Source organism: Triticum aestivum, chromosome 1B (assembly GCF_018294505.1).
Source record: "Triticum aestivum cultivar Chinese Spring chromosome 1B, IWGSC CS RefSeq v2.1, whole genome shotgun sequence".
Classification (NCBI taxonomy): domain Eukaryota; kingdom Viridiplantae; phylum Streptophyta; class Magnoliopsida; order Poales; family Poaceae; genus Triticum; species Triticum aestivum.
In genome coordinates, this window is record NC_057795.1 from 684,275,300 (window position 1) to 684,292,194 (window position 16,895).

Here is a 16,895-nt window from a genome sequence, read left to right on the forward strand (position 1 = left end):
TAAATGGTAGTGCCACAAATAAGTTGCACTACCATTATCAACTTTGCATCTTTTGTTTCAATATTATGAACATGTGTATCACCACGGTCGAGATTCAACAAAAATAGACCACTCAAAAAGGGTTCATGACCATAAAAGATATCACTCATATAAATAGAACAACCATTATTCTCTGATTTAAACGAATAACCGTCTCGCATTAAACAAGATCCAGATATAATGTTCATGCTCAACGCTGGCACCAAATAATGATTATTCAGGTCTAAAACTAATCCCGAAGGTAGATGTAGAGGTAGCGTGCCGACGGCGATCACATCGACCTTGGAACCATTTTCGACGCGCATCGTCACCTCGTCCTTAGCCAATCTTCGTTTAATCCGTAGCTCTTGTTTCGAGTTGCAAATGTGAGCAATAGAACCAGTATCAAATACCCAGGCGCTACTATGAGCATTAGTAAGGTACAGATCAATAATATGTATATCAAATATACCTTTCACTTTTCCATCCTTCTTATCCGCCAAATACTTGGGGCGGTTTCGCTTCCAGTGACCAATCCCTTTGAAGTAGAAGCACTCAATTTCAGGCTTAGGTCCAGACTTGGGTTTCTTCCCGAGAGCAGCAACTTGCTTGCTATTCTTCTTGAAGTTCCCCTTCTTCCCTTTACCCTTTTTCTTGAAACTAGTGGTCTTGTTAACCATCAACACTCGATGCTCCTTCTTGGTTTCCACCTCGCAGCCTTTAGCATCGCAGAGAGCTCGGGAATAGTCTTTTCCATCCCTTGCATATTATAGTTCATCACGAAGCCTTTATAGCTTGGTGACAGTTATTTAAGAACTTTGTCAATGACACTATCAGCAGGAAGATTAACTCCCAGTTGATTCAAGTGGTTATGGTACCCAGACATTCTGAGCATGTGTTCACTAATAGAACTATTCTCCTCCATCTTGTGGCTATAGAACTTGTTGGAGACTTCATATCTCTCAACTCGGGCATTTGCTTGAAATATTAACTTCAGCTCTTAGAACATCTCATATGCTCCATGACGTTCAAAACATCTTTGAAGTCTCGATTCTAAGCCGTAAAGCACGGCACACTGAACTATCGAGTTGTCATCAACACACGACTGCCAGGCATTCACAATGTCTGTAGTTGCTGGCGCAGGTCGTACACCTAGCGGTGCTTTAAGAACGTAATTCTTCTGTGCAGCAATGAGGATAATCCTCAAGTTACGGACCAAGTCCGTGTAATTGCTACCATCATTTTTCAACTTAGCTTTCTGTAGGAACGCATTAAAATTCAAGGGAACAATAGCACGGGTCATTGATCTACAACAACATAGATATGCAAAAAACTATCAGGACTAAGTTCATGATAAATTGAAGTTCAATTAAGCATATTACTAAAGAACTCCCACTCAGATAGACATCCCTCTAGTCATCTAAATGATCACGTGATCCATATCAACTAAACCATGTCCGATCATCATGTGAGATGGAGTAGTTTTCAATGGTGAACATCTCTATGTTGATCATATCTACTATATGATTCACGTTTGACCTTTCGGTCTCAGTGTTTCGAGGCCATATCTGCATATGCTAGGCTCGTCAAGTTTAACTCGAGTATTCTGCACGTGCAAAACTGGCTTGCACCAGTTGTATGTGAACATAGCTCTTATCACACCTGATCATCACGTGGTGTCTCGGCACGACGAACTGTAGCAACGGTGCATACTCAGAGAGAACACTTATACCTTGAAATTTAGTGAGGGATCATCTTATAATGCTACCGCCGTACTAAGCAAAATAAGATGCATAAAAGATAAACACCACATGCAATCAAAATATGTGACATGATATGGCCATCATCATCTTGTGTCTTTGATCTCCATCTTCAAAGCATCGTCATAATCTCCATCGTCACCGGCTTGACACCTTGATCTTCATCGTAGCATCGTTGTCGTCTCACCAACTATTGCTACTATGAATATCGCTATCGCTTAGTGATAAAGTAAAGCAATTACATGGTGATTGCATTTCATACAATAAAGCGACAACCATATGGCTCTTGCCAGTTGCCGATAACTCTGTTACAAAACATGATCATCTCATACAAGACCATATCACATTACAACAAGCCCTGCAAAAACAAGTTAGACGTCCTCTACTTTGTTGTTGCAAGTTTTACGTGGCTACTACGGGCTTCTAGCAAGAACTGTTCTTACCTACGCATCAAAACCACAACGATTTTTCGTCAAGTATGTTGTTTTAACCTTCAACAAGTACCGGCCGTAGTCAAACTCGATTCAACTAAAGTTGGAGAAACAGACACCCGCCAGCCACCTGTGTGCAAAGCACGCCAGTAGAACCAGTCTCATGAACGCGATCATGTGATGTCGGTCCAGGCCGCTTCATCCAACAATATCAATGAATCAAAGTAAGACGTTGGTGGTAAGCAGTATGACTATTATCGCCCACAACTCTTTGTGTTCTACTCGTGCATATTATCTACGCATAGACCTGGCTCGGATACCACTATTGGGGAACATAGCATGCAATTTCGAAAAATTTCCTACGATCATGCAAGATCTATCTAGGAGATGCATAGCAACGAGAGGGGGAGAGTGTGTCCACGTACCCTCGTAGACCGAAAGCGAAAGCGTTAGTTAACGCGGTTGATGTAGTCGAACGTTGCTACGTCTTGAGTTTGCGTTGGTTTTCCTTGAAGAGGAAAGGGTGATGCAGCACAATAGCGTAAGTATTTTCCTTAGTTTTTGGGAACCAAGGTATCAATCCAGTAGGAGGCTTCTCAACAAGTCCCACGAACCTACACAAACAAAGAAAGAACTCGCAACCAACGCGACAAAGGGGTTGTCAATCCCTTCACGACCACTTGCGAAAGTGAGATCTGATAGAGATAATATGATAAGATAAATATATTTTTGGTATTTTATAATATAGATGCAAAAAATAAAGATGCAAATAAAAGTAGATTGGAAGCAAATATGATAAGAGATAGACCCGGAGGCCATAGGTTTCACTAGTGGCTTCTCTCGAGAGCATAAGTATTACGGTGGGTGAACAAATTACTGTCGAGCAATTGATAGAAAAGCGAATAATTATGACGTTATCTAGGCATGATCATGTATATAGGCATCACGTCCGCAACAAGTAGACCGACTCCTGCCTGCATCTACTACTATTACTCCACACATCGACCGCTATCCAGAATGCATCTAGAGTATTAAGTTCATAAGAACAGAGTAACGCATTAAGCAAGATGACATGATGTAGAGGGATAAACTCAAGCAATATGATATAAACCCCATCTTTTTATCCTCGATGGCAATAATACAATACGTGGCTTGCAACCTTTTCTGTCACTGGGTAAGAACACCGCAAGATTGAACCCACAGCTAAGCACTTCTCCCATGGCAAGAAAGATCAATCTAGTAGGCCAAACCAGACCGATAATTCGAAGAGACTTGCAAAGATAACTCAATCATATAAAAGAATTCATAGAAGATGGGATCTCGCGGATACAGAAGGTTACGGCGGTGGAAATTGTGTTTCGGTTGCTCCCTGGATGTTTTCGGGGTACGTAGGCTTATATAGGAGGAAGAAGTATGTCCGTGGCCGCCCGAGGGGCCCATGAGACAGGGGGCGCACCCTACCCTCTCGTGGCCGCCTCGGCTGCTTCTTGACTTGCACCCCAAGTCCTCTGGATCACGTTCGTTCCAAAAATCACGCTTCCGAAGGTTTTAATCCATTTGGACTCCGTTTGATATTCCTTTCCTTCGAAATACTGAAATAGACAAAAAAGCAATACGGGCTGGGCCTCCGGTTAGTAGGTTAGTCCCAAAAATGATAATAATGTATAAAATAAAGCCCATAAACATCCAAAAAAGGTAATATAATAGCATGGAACAATCAAAAATTATAGACATGTTGGAGACGTATCAAACGTCTTCACGATCCAACCGATCCAAGTACCGAACGTACGACACCTCCGTGTTCAGCAAACGTTCAGCTGGATGATGTCCCTCGAACTCTTGATCCAGTAGAGGGTCGAGGAAGAGTTCCGTCAACACGACGGCGTGGCGACGGTGTTGATGATGTGATCCGCGCAGGGCTTCGCCTAAGCACTACGATGCTATGACCGAGGTGGTAAACTGTGGAGGGGGCACCGCACACGGCAAAGAGAATAACTGATTTGCTTTGGGGTGCCCACCCCTCCCGCCCCCGTATATAAAGGAGGAGGAGAGGAGGCGGCCGGCCTAGGGGGCGCGCCAAGTGTGGGGAGTCCCACTAGGACTCCCTAGTCCTAGTAGGATTCCCCTTTCCTTTTCGGAATAGGAGAAGAGGGAAAGAGGTGGAGGAGAAGGAGGAAAGGGGGGCCGCGCCCCCCACCCCTAGTCCAATTCAGTTTGGGCAAGGGGGGGCACGCGCCTCCACCTGGCCGCCGCCTCCTCTCTTCCACTAAGGCCCATGAAGGCCCATTAATCCCCTGGGGGGTTCCGGTAACCTCCTGGTACTCTGGAAAATGTCTGAACCTTTCCGAAACAATTCCGGTGTCCGAACATAACCTTTCAGTATATTAATCTTTATGTCTCGACCATTTCGAGACTCCTAGTCATGTCCGTGATCTCATCCGGGACTCCGAACAAACTTCGGTCATAAAAAACACATAACTCTTAATACAAATCGTCATCGAACATTAAGCGTGCGGACCCTACGGGTTCAAGAACTATGTAGACATGATCGAGACACATCTCCGACCAATAACCAATAGAGGAACATGGATGCTCATATTGGCTCCTACATATTCTACGAAGATCTTTATCGGTCAAACCGCACAACAACATACGTTGTTCTCTTTGTCATCTGTATGTTACTTGCCCGAGATTCGATCGTTGGTATCATCATACCTAGTTCAATCTCGTTACCGGCAAGTCTTTTTACTCGTTCCTTAATGCATCAACATTAGCTCAGCCTACCCATTGGCATGCCATACTCGAGGTTCATGGATGAACCCCGGCCCCCCACCCCCCCAAGAACTACACATCGATCATCCTTCTATGGTAGGACGACCCAAGCTATTTTGTATGCCTTGTGACCGAGCAAAGCGGAGACCGTAATCAAGCGGTCTTGGGCGCCGCCGCTCAACGAGTGATGGACCGTAGCGGTCAAGCTCCTGGGCGCCGCTGCTCTTGTCCTTGTGATGTCGTCCTGCCTCTTCCTTCTTGTTTCTTCTTTAGACCGAGTGAAGCTGTACGTTTTGCAGGCCAAGTTAGAGCACTACGGAGGTGTCGAGCGAGCGAGAGTGGTGCTTGGAATTGAGCAAATCATCCAAAAAATAGTGTGACCATTCAAACAACTGTGCATGTGTTGGAGGCCAGTGAATATCAAATCAAATCTCAAGTCTGAATATATACATAAATACATCCACACGCAATTAATTTCTTTTTTCATTCCATATATAGCCCAGACAAACATATCCATTGGATATAGACTACGGAAATATAGACGTTGGAAAGTACAGTTCGTGGTAGAAAAAAGAGACGTTAGATAATAACGGCTAGAAAAATAGCCGTTGAAATATATATATAGATTTAAAAATATGAAGCCGTTGACCATTAAGTGCGCGATATAATGCCCCAACTAGAATATATCTATATATATAGATGTTAAAACCGAACCACCAACCACCGCTATCCTCCCCTACTTGCCCTTTCCCACTTGTCAAATCAACTCCCTGCTTATGAAAAGTTGCAAACGTTGAACAACGAGGTATGACATTCTCGCGAACGGTTTGATTAGTCAAACCGTGGGCGTTCGACCAACCACATAGGTGCCGCCACAATCCTATCTCCGCCTCTGATTCCCCTCTTGCCCACCTCCAATCATCCAGACCTCCACGTACGCCATGGCGCAGAAGGATCGGTTGCCCCTGGTGTTCCGGTTTGGTGAAGTCGACTCTGAGCCGGAGGAGATGGAAAATAAGGAGTATTGGGATGACTTCGACATGGCCCAGGAGGAAGTCGTCGCGGCTACCCCCGCAGCCGTCCCATCTCCCATCCCAGCGCCGGCACAAGCGACTATCCCCGTGGCATTAATGGGTTGGGCACCACACATCGTGGCTGAGCTAGAAGCCGCGGGGCTCTACGAGGTCCCCACTGACGTGAACGCGCCGGTGCACGTGCCAGCTCCTGCACCGTCACTAGCGCCCCCGTCTGTGCCCATGCACGTGCATGTGCATGCACCTATCCCTGCACCGGTGCCAGTGCCCACCCTAGTGGCATGGGACGTCGCCATCGACCGCTTCCCTCCAGCGCCGCCGGTCGCCGCTGCCCCGCCCGTCGACCGGCTCGTGGAGGCGGAAGTCCAAGCCATTGTTTCCTTAGTTGAAGGTTGGTCCAACAATTCGGAGTATGTCAATGCTGGCACAAGACGCCACCGCCGCCAGTAACCGCAATTAGTTTATTCGTTTAAATAATGTAGTTCAATGGTAAGAATGTAAAGTCACAGTGTGACTAAATGAAATCAATGGTTTACCTAAATGAGTGTTCTGCTAGATCCCTGTCAAGTAAAATAAAATTCATCAAAACTTTTATCTGCACGCATAATTATTTGACCCAATGCAGCATAAAAGATTAAATTGTTGTCTGACTAGTTTTTCACCAAATTCGACAGAGAGGACTAAAATAAGGACTAACTATCAAACTAAATCAAAACATTCATCGAGCCTTTCCTCTGAATAATCCAAGGGAGGACAGAGATGCGTCGGCGACTCGTTCTGGGGCAACAGTGGTTGTTCGGTGGTCTCAGAATCTCGATGCCGTTTTAATTATGTTTGTGATGCTTTGTACTGCTGGTGCACATTTATAATAGGTCCAATCTTTTTCACAGAAAAAAAATCACTAATGGGATGTTAGAGCTGTATCATATGACCGGCTTTTGCTTCTTTCGCACAAGGCCTGCTACATGCCTGACGTGATGTTACGGTTGTATAGGAATTGTACAGCTCAAACCTGTCCTTAGCACAACAAACCATAACCTCACCGCCTCAACAGTGGATGGGAGTGTGGGCTAGTATCACCCAATCCCAATAATTACGTGATGCAAAAACACACACACAATTTAACCGCGCCTACTGGTTTTTTTATAGTTCTTTGCGCTTATCAAAGTAAATTATCACTTTTATGTTTCAATTAAATTCAACGGACTAGAGTAGTTTTTCTAGCAAACAAAATCATCAATTGCATACCCTGAATAGTTTTTTGCGCAAAAAGAAGGTAAATTATCATTTTTATTTTCAAACTAAATTTATGGTACTAGGGTAATTTCTCATAACAAACAAAATAATGTTTCTCTATTTAATTTTAATGATACTTTGAATAATCACATCTAGCTTGTTACATTACAGTATTACACCAAGGTATAACATTCAATAAAACACTTTAACTCTATAATCCTGGAATAAAACAGTTTTATCCCCGCAAAAAAAAATGGTATAACGTTCAGTTATGAGTTAATTTCAGCCACTGCTCCAAGCTGACAGGAACCTGTTGCACTGTTCTCCAACTTGCGTTTTTTCCTAGGAAAACATGCATAGTGTTAGTCTAATGAAAACGAACTAAAAGCAGTACAGAGTAATATAGTCCATTTTAGGGGATCATTACCGTCTCTCAAAATGGCGTGGGACTTTTACGGTATCATCAAGAGCTTTCCCCTGCTCCTCTCGATCATGCTTTGGCAATTCATTGGGTAGAATTGGCCTTTGTAAGTTCTCAAGGAATTGAACGATTGAGTTGTCTGGATCCTTGGAAGAAATTATGCACAGCTGAAAGTAAGACTGGATTATCAGTTATGCGCCTAACTATATCTCACACGAATAAGCAGTGTTAACTATACGTAATTAACTAATTACAATGATCAAGCGCTAAATGATCTAGGTATGAAGAAAAATAGGTAGGTCAGAATTCCCAGTCACTACCCCATACTAATATAGATTACCTGCTTGATAACTTGGTTTATCACTGTATCCAGAGTAAAAAGTTCAAAAGACATTGGCCCAAGATATTTCAGGCAGAAATCCTCAAAATTGGAATTATCAATAGCGCGATAATGTAGCCTGGTGAGTTTCTCCTTAAATCTGCACCATTCAATAAAGAAGTTATGGTGAAAAAATATGAGCAATTCTGTTTAGATAGATATGCATCCTAAACATTACTCTGCATATAGGTTGTCACTGGTGCACAAATTTCTCGCATTCTGTAGTCTGTTATATAAAATCTGCCATACAAGGGAAAATAAATAAAATTATTTTGCAAGAACATATGTAGTTTGCTTAAATGAAACCATATTCCTTTGACTTCCAACCAAAAAGCAGAGAGCAAGATGAATACCTGGTAAAGCCTGCGAAGCACAACGAGGAAACAACAAGTACCTCCTTTCACACCACGCGGTTTAGCAGATGTTTGCCTTGATTCTTGCTGCTTTTCATTTTTGTCCCCATGGTCGCGAGTACTAGGTTCGGAAGTATCGATTATGCGGTAACGAGAGCTCAAACCATCTCTAACAGAACCAGCAACATCACAACTTACTGGTTCTTTTCCGGCACCACGGATGACATCCGACACAATGGTTTCTCGATCGGGTATGAACTCGCCTTCCTCAATATCTGCACCAGAACCATCGTGTGAAGAGCTAAAGTCTTTGGAATTTTTGCTTACGAGTTCACCTCTCTGAAATAAAAATTGACAGGGTGCAGGTTACAAAACATGGATACTAAACAAAATCATGTTATTGCATATTCAAAATTTGGGACACAATTCTGAAGAACAGAATATTATGTCTTATGTGTATGATTACCTTGGAGGACAGAGGAAGATTATTGTCAGTGAAAGCATCAGGATTGTTGTTGAGAATATCTTTTCTGGTGCCGCAATGTTCACAAGCTTTTTCAGGAGCTACAGTTTCCTCTGATGAAGGCCGTGCACAGTGAGCAGAAAGAAATGGATGTACTACTTGTGTCCAAGTCACCATCTGCTTCTCTTCAGAAGCGCATGCAGAGGAGATTATGCTGCTTATGTCCATGTGTATGTCAGGATTAGCATATTGATCTTCAGCCTTTGGCTTCATTGCATTGATTTCTTTGGCTTCAGCCAGCAAAGCTGCACGGGAAATATGTATGAAAATAAGACTAACAAGACAAAAAAAAGATGGAAAAACTTTCTTGAGTAGATGAAGCAGTGCCCAATGCTGGTTACAAGTGCCATTATATTTGAGGCAGAGTGGAAGTTGAAACTACCTTTCCGGCTCATTCTCTTTGCATCCAATTGTTTGAAACAGGGGCCGCGATGATCAAGTGCTTTGTAGTAATTTTTTGCTATAACTTCTGAGCAAGTCTTTTGCAAACGCAATCGTGCCTCCCGTAGTTCTACTATGCTGTGATTCAAACGAGAAAGTATAACAGGGAGAGCAGCACTAGCATTGTCGGTATCCAACAGAGCTTCAAGAAAATCCTCACCATATAGTCTTATGATGCACCTCCTATGTAGAGCTTTGTACAATTAAAAACAAACAAAAAAGGAATAGTTAGTTAGCTGAACGTACAAAGAGGCCGACTCAAAGTTCCGTTTCCGGTGACGGTGACCCATTCTTACGAGTTAGTTGTTCCTTAATCTTCACATCGCTGCCAGCACGATGTTGGAGATTCGCAATGAAGTCCGCAGTCACACTAAACCACTGCAGGAGCATGTCACTCTCAAACCTGAAGAAAGAACACAGCAGTGAATCACTCATCTTCAAGACAACAGTGCACTACGAAAAGCATCGGTTATTCGCTGATATATTTAAGAATAAAACAAAGGATGAACAATAATAATGAACAAATTAGCAACTGGTGCATACATGTCTTCTTCGCAAAGCAACATTTTTGCTTCATATTCATTTGCAGCTTTATGGTTAGGGCTTTCCTCCTCGGATACCGGACAAATCAAAGCATCATTGAGAATAGACCTTCCCAGTTTGGTCCGGTAACTCAATAGAGGTATACACTGCGTTGCAGAACAAGTATGATTTGGATTAGCTGTGCCAGCAGTAATTTACATGAGAAACTCATGGGTTTGTAGGGATTATTTACATTATCTGGCAGCAGGTAATAGCTAGGAGTGCAATGTCTTTTGAGTTCCTTGGGTTCCAATTTTGGGGGCAATTCATCAATTCTTGAGGTAGTCCATTCAGGCAAGGGTTTAACCTTGTCTTCCTCGTCCTCTTCAGTGTGAGGCGACACTCCATTACCTATAAGAGATTAGTATATCTCTTAAGTTACCGATCCTGCTGCATAACTGCAGTTTCCTATGGATTGTTTGAGTTCAGGGCAGGAGGGGCAGAAAAACCTTCTTTCATATGGACACCATCCAAGCTGCGATTATCATTTTCTTTTACTAAGGCCTGCAAAGGAGAATCGGTGAGATGACCATGTCATATGAGTAAATAATACACTGAATGATGTCACCTTGATGCATGAGAAAGGGTACCTTCAGGTCTGCCGGGAGAAAATTATCTGTAAACTCTTCCAACAGCTCGGGACAGTTACGCATGCATCTCTCCACCTACGAAGACAAGGAATTATGAATCAAACACGCTGGTCTTTTCCAGTCTTCTACAGAGAAATTACTGAATGATTACTTAATACACAGTTTCTGAAGAAATAATAAGTACATCACTGTAAACTTCTCGAGGGGTCATGGTCCTGTCCATGCAAAAATCTTGCATGGTTTGCAAAAAAGCAGCATAATCATCGTCGCTGATGTAAGGACATGTCTGCAGTCATAAGGTAGTCGAAGATCATGTTAGCGACCACAGGCAAACAGAAGGAGCAACCATGCATGAGATTTTATTCACCACCTTCACTCTGGAAAGAAAATCCATTGGTTTCTGCATCAGGGTGTTGACAGCAACGGTATCGACATCGCCATTGCCTTCGAAGGGGCTACGGCCTTCGGTAAAGTTCAGGAAGCTCTGTTTAACTGTAGGACAGCCCTGGAATAGCTTCAAGGCCGTCTCTATGCAGTTTTCAGGGCAGACATTCCTTATTTCACCATCGGGGTCGGCACTGCAGTTGGGAATTGTGTGAATGTGATCAACAAGTTATTTAATACCGACTAATTATTCAGAACATACATACCCTTTTTTCCAAATGCCGGTCATGGTCTTGACAAACTCGTGGTACACGTCAGCGGGGAGGTTCTCTCTAGCAAATAGCAAGCATTGCATAGTCTCCAGCATGTACTCTTTTTCCCCCCCTTGGTATCCAAAATTGTCGTCGTCAGCTTCATTGGGAGACGCCATTTTCTTGCACTGCTGCTAGCTCTGACGGTCAGTCCTGCAACAACACCTGCACGTCACAAACGAAAGTGCGTCAATTAATGGCATGTCTGAATTCTGAGACTACCAAAATCTATATATTGCCGCATTTCCCCTTTTTTAGGGTGTTTCGCAATTGTACTCCTATGCACGCAAACATCTTGTGTAGTGGTGTAGACAGTATATAAAAAGGGAAATAAAAGAGGAAGTGCTATTTTTTTAAGTTGACTTTTGATATTATCTGACACGATTGTAAAATGTGCAACTATCCAAAACCCACGATTGTCGACTAATCAATGCCCACAATTGTCGACTTAGAAGACGCATGATCGCCGTTACTGCTAAAATGTGCAACAACTTAATTTCCATTAATCAAGATGCATAATTATATATCTTTGGCTTGAAAATAATGAGGAATCTGTAAAACATCTAGAGGTACTCGCATGAGCACCAGCACATCATATATTGGCCAAAGAATCCAGAAAAAGGAATCAACTATGAGAGAGATGGGAATTGCAAACATGAAAGGTAAGAAAACCATTGCAGCACGTGCCTACAGCAAAGGTTGCTGCGGATTCAAATTAATCAGCCTGCTCGCGTCCACGGGATAAGCTAATATGATGTATGTAATCAGCCCTGCAAATTAATACGCAAACGACAACACCTGAAAGTCACAAACGAAAATGCGTCAATTAATGGCATGTGTCAATTCTGAGACTACCAAAATCTATATATTGCCGCGTTTCCCCTTTGTTTAGTGTGTTTCGCAATTATATTCCTATAACTGCAAACATCTCGTGTAGTGGCAGAGACAGTACATAAAAAGGGAAATAAAAGAGGAAATGCTATTTTTAAGTTGACTTTGATATTATCCGACACGATTGTAAAATGCGCGACTAGCCAAAACCTCATTTTCCACTAATCAATGCCCACGATCGTCGATTTAGAAGACTCGCAGTCACCGCAAGTGCTAAACGCGCATCTAGCCAAAACCTCAATTTCCACTAATCAACGCCCACGATCGTCGACTTAGAAGAGTCGCGGTCGCCGCAAGTGCTAGAATGCGCAACAACTTAATTTCCACTAATCGACGCGCATAATCTTTGGCTTGAAAATAGGGAGGAATCGCCAAAACATCATATATTGGCCAAAGAATTCCAGAAAAAGGAATCCACTATGAAAGAGATGGGAATTGCAAACAGGAAATGGAATTAAACCCGTTGCAGCATGATGCGTGCGTACGGCAAGGGTTGCCGCGGATTCGAACGAATCGGCCTGCCCGCGTCCGCGGGACAAGCCGGCGTGACCTAACCTAACACGATGTAGTCAAGCAAGCAATCAACAGGCCGGCGGCACTGGTCGCCGGCGCCGCCCGGAAGAGCGCCAAACCACACCGCCAGTGCTGCCGGCTGCACTGGTGTCCCGGCCGGCGCCGGATCCCGGTGGGCGCGAGCGCATGGGTCCGTCCGGCCGCTGGAAGTCGGCTGATCTCCGCCGCGATTTTCATCCGGCAATTAATACAACAGGTGACCGAGGGTGTGTGGGATCGGAATCGGGATCGATCGGAGTCGGTCGGTGGGCACGTACCGACGGGCGTGGTGGGTCGGGATCGAGCGAGGACGAAGGGAAGCTTCCGACGGCGAGGACGCGGCGGAGGGAATGGGGGCGGGGCGCCGGGAGAGGGAGGGAGAAAGGGGGTTTGAGCGCGCCGCGGGGTGGGGTTGGGGTTTGGGGACTGATAGGGTCGGGTCGGGTCGCGGTGACCGAGGCCTTATTCCGCGGGTCATAATGGTCGCAAAAAACGTGTTTTAAGGGTCCATTTTACCTCCCTACAAACGGCACTGTAAAAACGAGTCAGATATGCTCCCCACCGTCCTCCTCCGCCTCCCTTCCTCATTCCCCGCTGTCCCCCGAACGCCCCCGGTTGCGGCCGGTCACATCCGTGAGGTGGCACCCATCCCGTCCGCCTAGCCCCACCCTTCTCCGGCTCAAAATCGAACAGGCTGCGGCCGATTCCGGTGAGGTATGTGGTGGAATTGCGGCGGCGCACACTACTAGAAAAACCGCTACTAATGGCGCATCTAATTTGGCCATTAATGGCGCATCACTGGTGCGCCATTAGTATCTGATATACTAATGGCGCACCACTGGTGCGCCATTAGTATAGGCCACGGTGCGTCATTAGTATGCCTCCCAGGGGCCATGTATATCTAGGTGCTTTGGCATACTAATGGCGCACGACCACGGGATGCGCCATTAGTAACCGCGGCATACTAATGACGCACTGTCATGTGATGCGCCATTAGTATGAATATTAGGTTTTTTTTATATTTTCTGTTTTTTGCACAGGTTACAAAATGTATAATTTGACAAAATATAGATAGCACACATCAACAATAGATTCATCGAATACAATACAAGATTAGTCTTTGAATACAACTAGATGACCAGTTGCGCCAATGGCGCAAAGGCCGAGAGTAAGCCATGTATTGAAAGAGTGTACATTAATATTATTCAGACACATATTGAAACATATGAAAATAAGTACTTATTGCTGGTAGATAGATACTTAGTAATGATACATAGTGTTCTAAGAAGCTTACGATTAATTATTTACAATGTTATTAGCAAACAAAGTAGATAGTCACATATAGGCGCTATGAAGTGATAAACATTAGACAGAGCCATCGTTGCACCCTTGACCATGGCGCAAAAAGTGAGAGCGAGCCAAGCATTCAAAGTATGTGTATGAGATTGATTTAGAATCAACTTATAAAGATACTTATATTCCATTACATGAAAGCTATGCTTGAAAGAAAATATTCCGATCAATTGGTGATAGCATACATTGGCTTTAAAAGACAGGCTATATTAGCATAGATGAATGGTGTATATAGTGCTTGCCCGTTAACCATTGCTCGAGTCTTGTACCTGCCGTCAACAGAAAGGAAAGAACCTACGACCCAGGCGGACGAACAACCTAGCCGTACACTGCAGACAGGACCAGAGGCCTATAGAGGAACAAAAATAATCAAGCGACTGTATGTAAAACAATAAGCAGATGGTACACCACTGGGAGAGACTGTATTTGATACATATAACAGTTGAGCATATTTTTGGAACACCAACTGGACCATGAAACAAACATATATAGCAAGCCAAGAAAAGGAGGAATCATGATGCCACAATGAAAAGAGTAAGTCCAATGGACACAACTACAGAAGCACATGTCATAGGACAAGATGCAAAATCTATATATCAATTAGATATAGAAACAAAAACAGGAAAGAGTAATCATAATGATCTGAGTATGTTGTAGATTTCCTACTGAAATTATAATTTAATCAATTTAATGTCAAGAGAAATGCAATGAGGAAAGGGCCTGTAACATGGAGTTGGTCCAACCCAGCCTCTCTAATTCATGAAACAGTAAGTTAATTGTCACAGTCTTCTAGTTATTAATGGTCCTGCGTCACTAATCTCAACCAACGCCAAAAGTTTGTGATCCCATGAATGTACTAAGCGATTTCCATCAAGCCTGGACCAGCTCTCTTAGATACCCCTGCCAAAAATAGGAAAATAGAACTATGAATACTCTCAGCTTACACAAAATAAAACACTATGCAGGACATGATAGACACTTAGAATTGCAAAGTTCATTCGATGTCATAAAGCAAAAGACTAAGAACCATTATGTACCAACCTGGACGTTGCCTCTTACTCCCTTAGATATCATGGTTCAACAAATAAACCTCTTACTCCCTAGAAATAGTAAATCCTGCCTTCATCAATTACAGGGAGGAGCTTCCAACTGGATTTGAAGGACCATTTGTATTATACCCCCCCTATACCAATATAAAAAACAACAATCTTTTCACCATCAATAGTTATCCTGCAACATCATTCAACTCTCACATGATTTAGAGAGAGTAGTAATGAAGCACAGATAATAACATTTGTCAGAAAAGAGTAGGAGAGAAACAAACAGAGTACAATTTGAATGCTCGGAACAATCAAATTAAACACTACAGGGAAAACTAAGAACAATCAACCTTAACTACTGTAGGGAAGATAAAAGTCGTCTCAAATTAACTGCTATTGGCTTTACTAATCTACTATTGTTCAGACTAATTATCAACTACTACAGGAAAAACCAAGAACAATTGACCGCAACTATTGCATGAAAGATAAAGCATTCTCAAATTCTTTTTTCTTTCCGAGTTGAATGACTCCATCCAGACCAAATGACCAAGCTGGTCATAAAAAGGGACATAAAAAAATGTCGATAGAAGTGAATCAGTAAAAACAAAAACAAAAAACTGTATGCGAATAATCAAGATGGGATGAGTGCTTTTAAGCACCATGTCAAGAACCAGAGCCATGGCGAAAATTCTGGTGATTTCATATGCAAATAAACGTGCAAAAGTAGCAAGATGACTCATACTGACAAACAAATCTCTTGACAGTGCTCTTTGGCAAGTGCTGCAGAGATGGATAATACTCAATCAGTCTCTATACCAATGTCTCCTGTAGGCTGGGTGTAGTACACAGCTTTTGGGAGCTATAGAGTGTGTTCAGCATAGCATCCAAAATAACCCTTGGTGGAATGTGTACAGGATCCATTAGGAAATCCTAAGATGATTTTATAAATGTTAGATTATCGCTCATAAAAAAGGCCATATAAGGATTATTGCCATTGATCAGTACTATGCATATGTAGTATGGTCAAAGAAGATAGATATGAACAATTGGTGTTAGCTACCATGTCAGACTAAAACTAAAAGAACTTGTTGAGTAATCATAGATAGCAGGAAAGTCTATGTTGGTTGCATTTAATTATTCAGTTTTAGTACAGGTGCTGTTCAAGAATGGCAGAACCATTTTCTACCAAAGCTCACTATACTAAAGGCTTATCCAATGCCATAGCAGAGCCGATCAAAGAGGCACTAACGGACAGGGGTCTCGCAAAGTACATCATGAATTTCCATGTCTCAATCTGGCAGTGTAAAACTGTAGGTTCCATGGCTCAAAAAAAGCTAAGCGATTTGAATCTAAAATAAACGTAGGTTTATTACCTATAAGGCCATCCCCAGGAACATCAATCTCTACACCAGCAAGCACATGACCATTCCCGTCGATCTCACACAAGTAAAAAGGCGGAAGCAATGCACATTGTGCTGCCACAGTTCCAAAATTGGAAGAACAAAGGACACCAGAGCACACATTCTAGGTAAACGAAGTAATTACACAATACGAAGCAGGAAAGAATATATGTAAGCACACAAATAAATAGTATAAGGTGAGAGGATAAAACATTCCATGCACAATAAAACCGTTCTACCAAGAACGCTAAAGACACTATGTTAGAGGAACAAAATGTATTGAAACAGTAAACAATTAGCAGGGAAAGTACTAATAATAATCACCTTCACAAGATGAAAGAAAGCAGATGAGGCCCTTGACGAGATCAACAGCACTAGAATCCCAAGAACAGACCTAGAAGAAAACAGTTCATAAATCAGGACA

At 42.9% G+C, this 16,895-nt stretch overlaps 1 protein-coding gene and 1 long non-coding RNA gene across 2 annotated transcripts; both read right to left on the reverse strand.

The window, feature by feature from the left end:
* Positions 1–7,373: 7,373 nt before the first annotated feature.
* On the reverse strand, positions 7,374–13,088 carry LOC123100759 (paired amphipathic helix protein Sin3-like 5). Its single transcript, XM_044522644.1, has 16 exons — positions 12,957–13,088; positions 11,191–11,400; positions 10,911–11,118; positions 10,725–10,826; positions 10,541–10,615; positions 10,400–10,454; positions 10,144–10,301; positions 9,912–10,057; positions 9,665–9,771; positions 9,310–9,561; positions 8,871–9,172; positions 8,405–8,743; positions 8,230–8,291; positions 8,013–8,151; positions 7,679–7,839; positions 7,374–7,593 (listed from the first exon to the last, which is right to left on the reverse strand). The coding sequence occupies exons 2-16, from the start codon at positions 11,352–11,354 to the stop codon at positions 7,521–7,523; spliced, it is 2,343 nt and encodes a 780-aa protein (XP_044378579.1). The 5' UTR covers positions 11,355–11,400; positions 12,957–13,088; the 3' UTR covers positions 7,374–7,520.
* A 1,531-nt stretch (positions 13,089–14,619) lies between these two features.
* LOC123100771 (uncharacterized) lies at positions 14,620–15,369 on the reverse strand. Its single transcript, XR_006448461.1, has 2 exons — positions 15,073–15,369; positions 14,620–14,931 (listed from the first exon to the last, which is right to left on the reverse strand). It is a non-coding gene; the product is annotated as an uncharacterized lncRNA (long non-coding RNA).
* Positions 15,370–16,895: the final 1,526 nt, after the last annotated feature.

Excerpts from the sequence above, each read along its gene's own strand:
- LOC123100759 (XM_044522644.1), bottom strand. The coding sequence starts at position 11,354 with ATGGCGTCTCCCAATGAAGCTGACGACGACAATTTTGGATACCAAGGG. Across the intron at positions 9,562-9,664 it reads GATTAAGGAACAACTAACTC|CTCTACATAGGAGGTGCATC; the intron begins GTAAGAATGGGT and ends AATTGTACAAAG. Across the intron at positions 8,292-8,404 it reads TGCTTCGCAGGCTTTACCAG|ATTTTATATAACAGACTACA; the intron begins GTATTCATCTTG and ends CTTGTATGGCAG.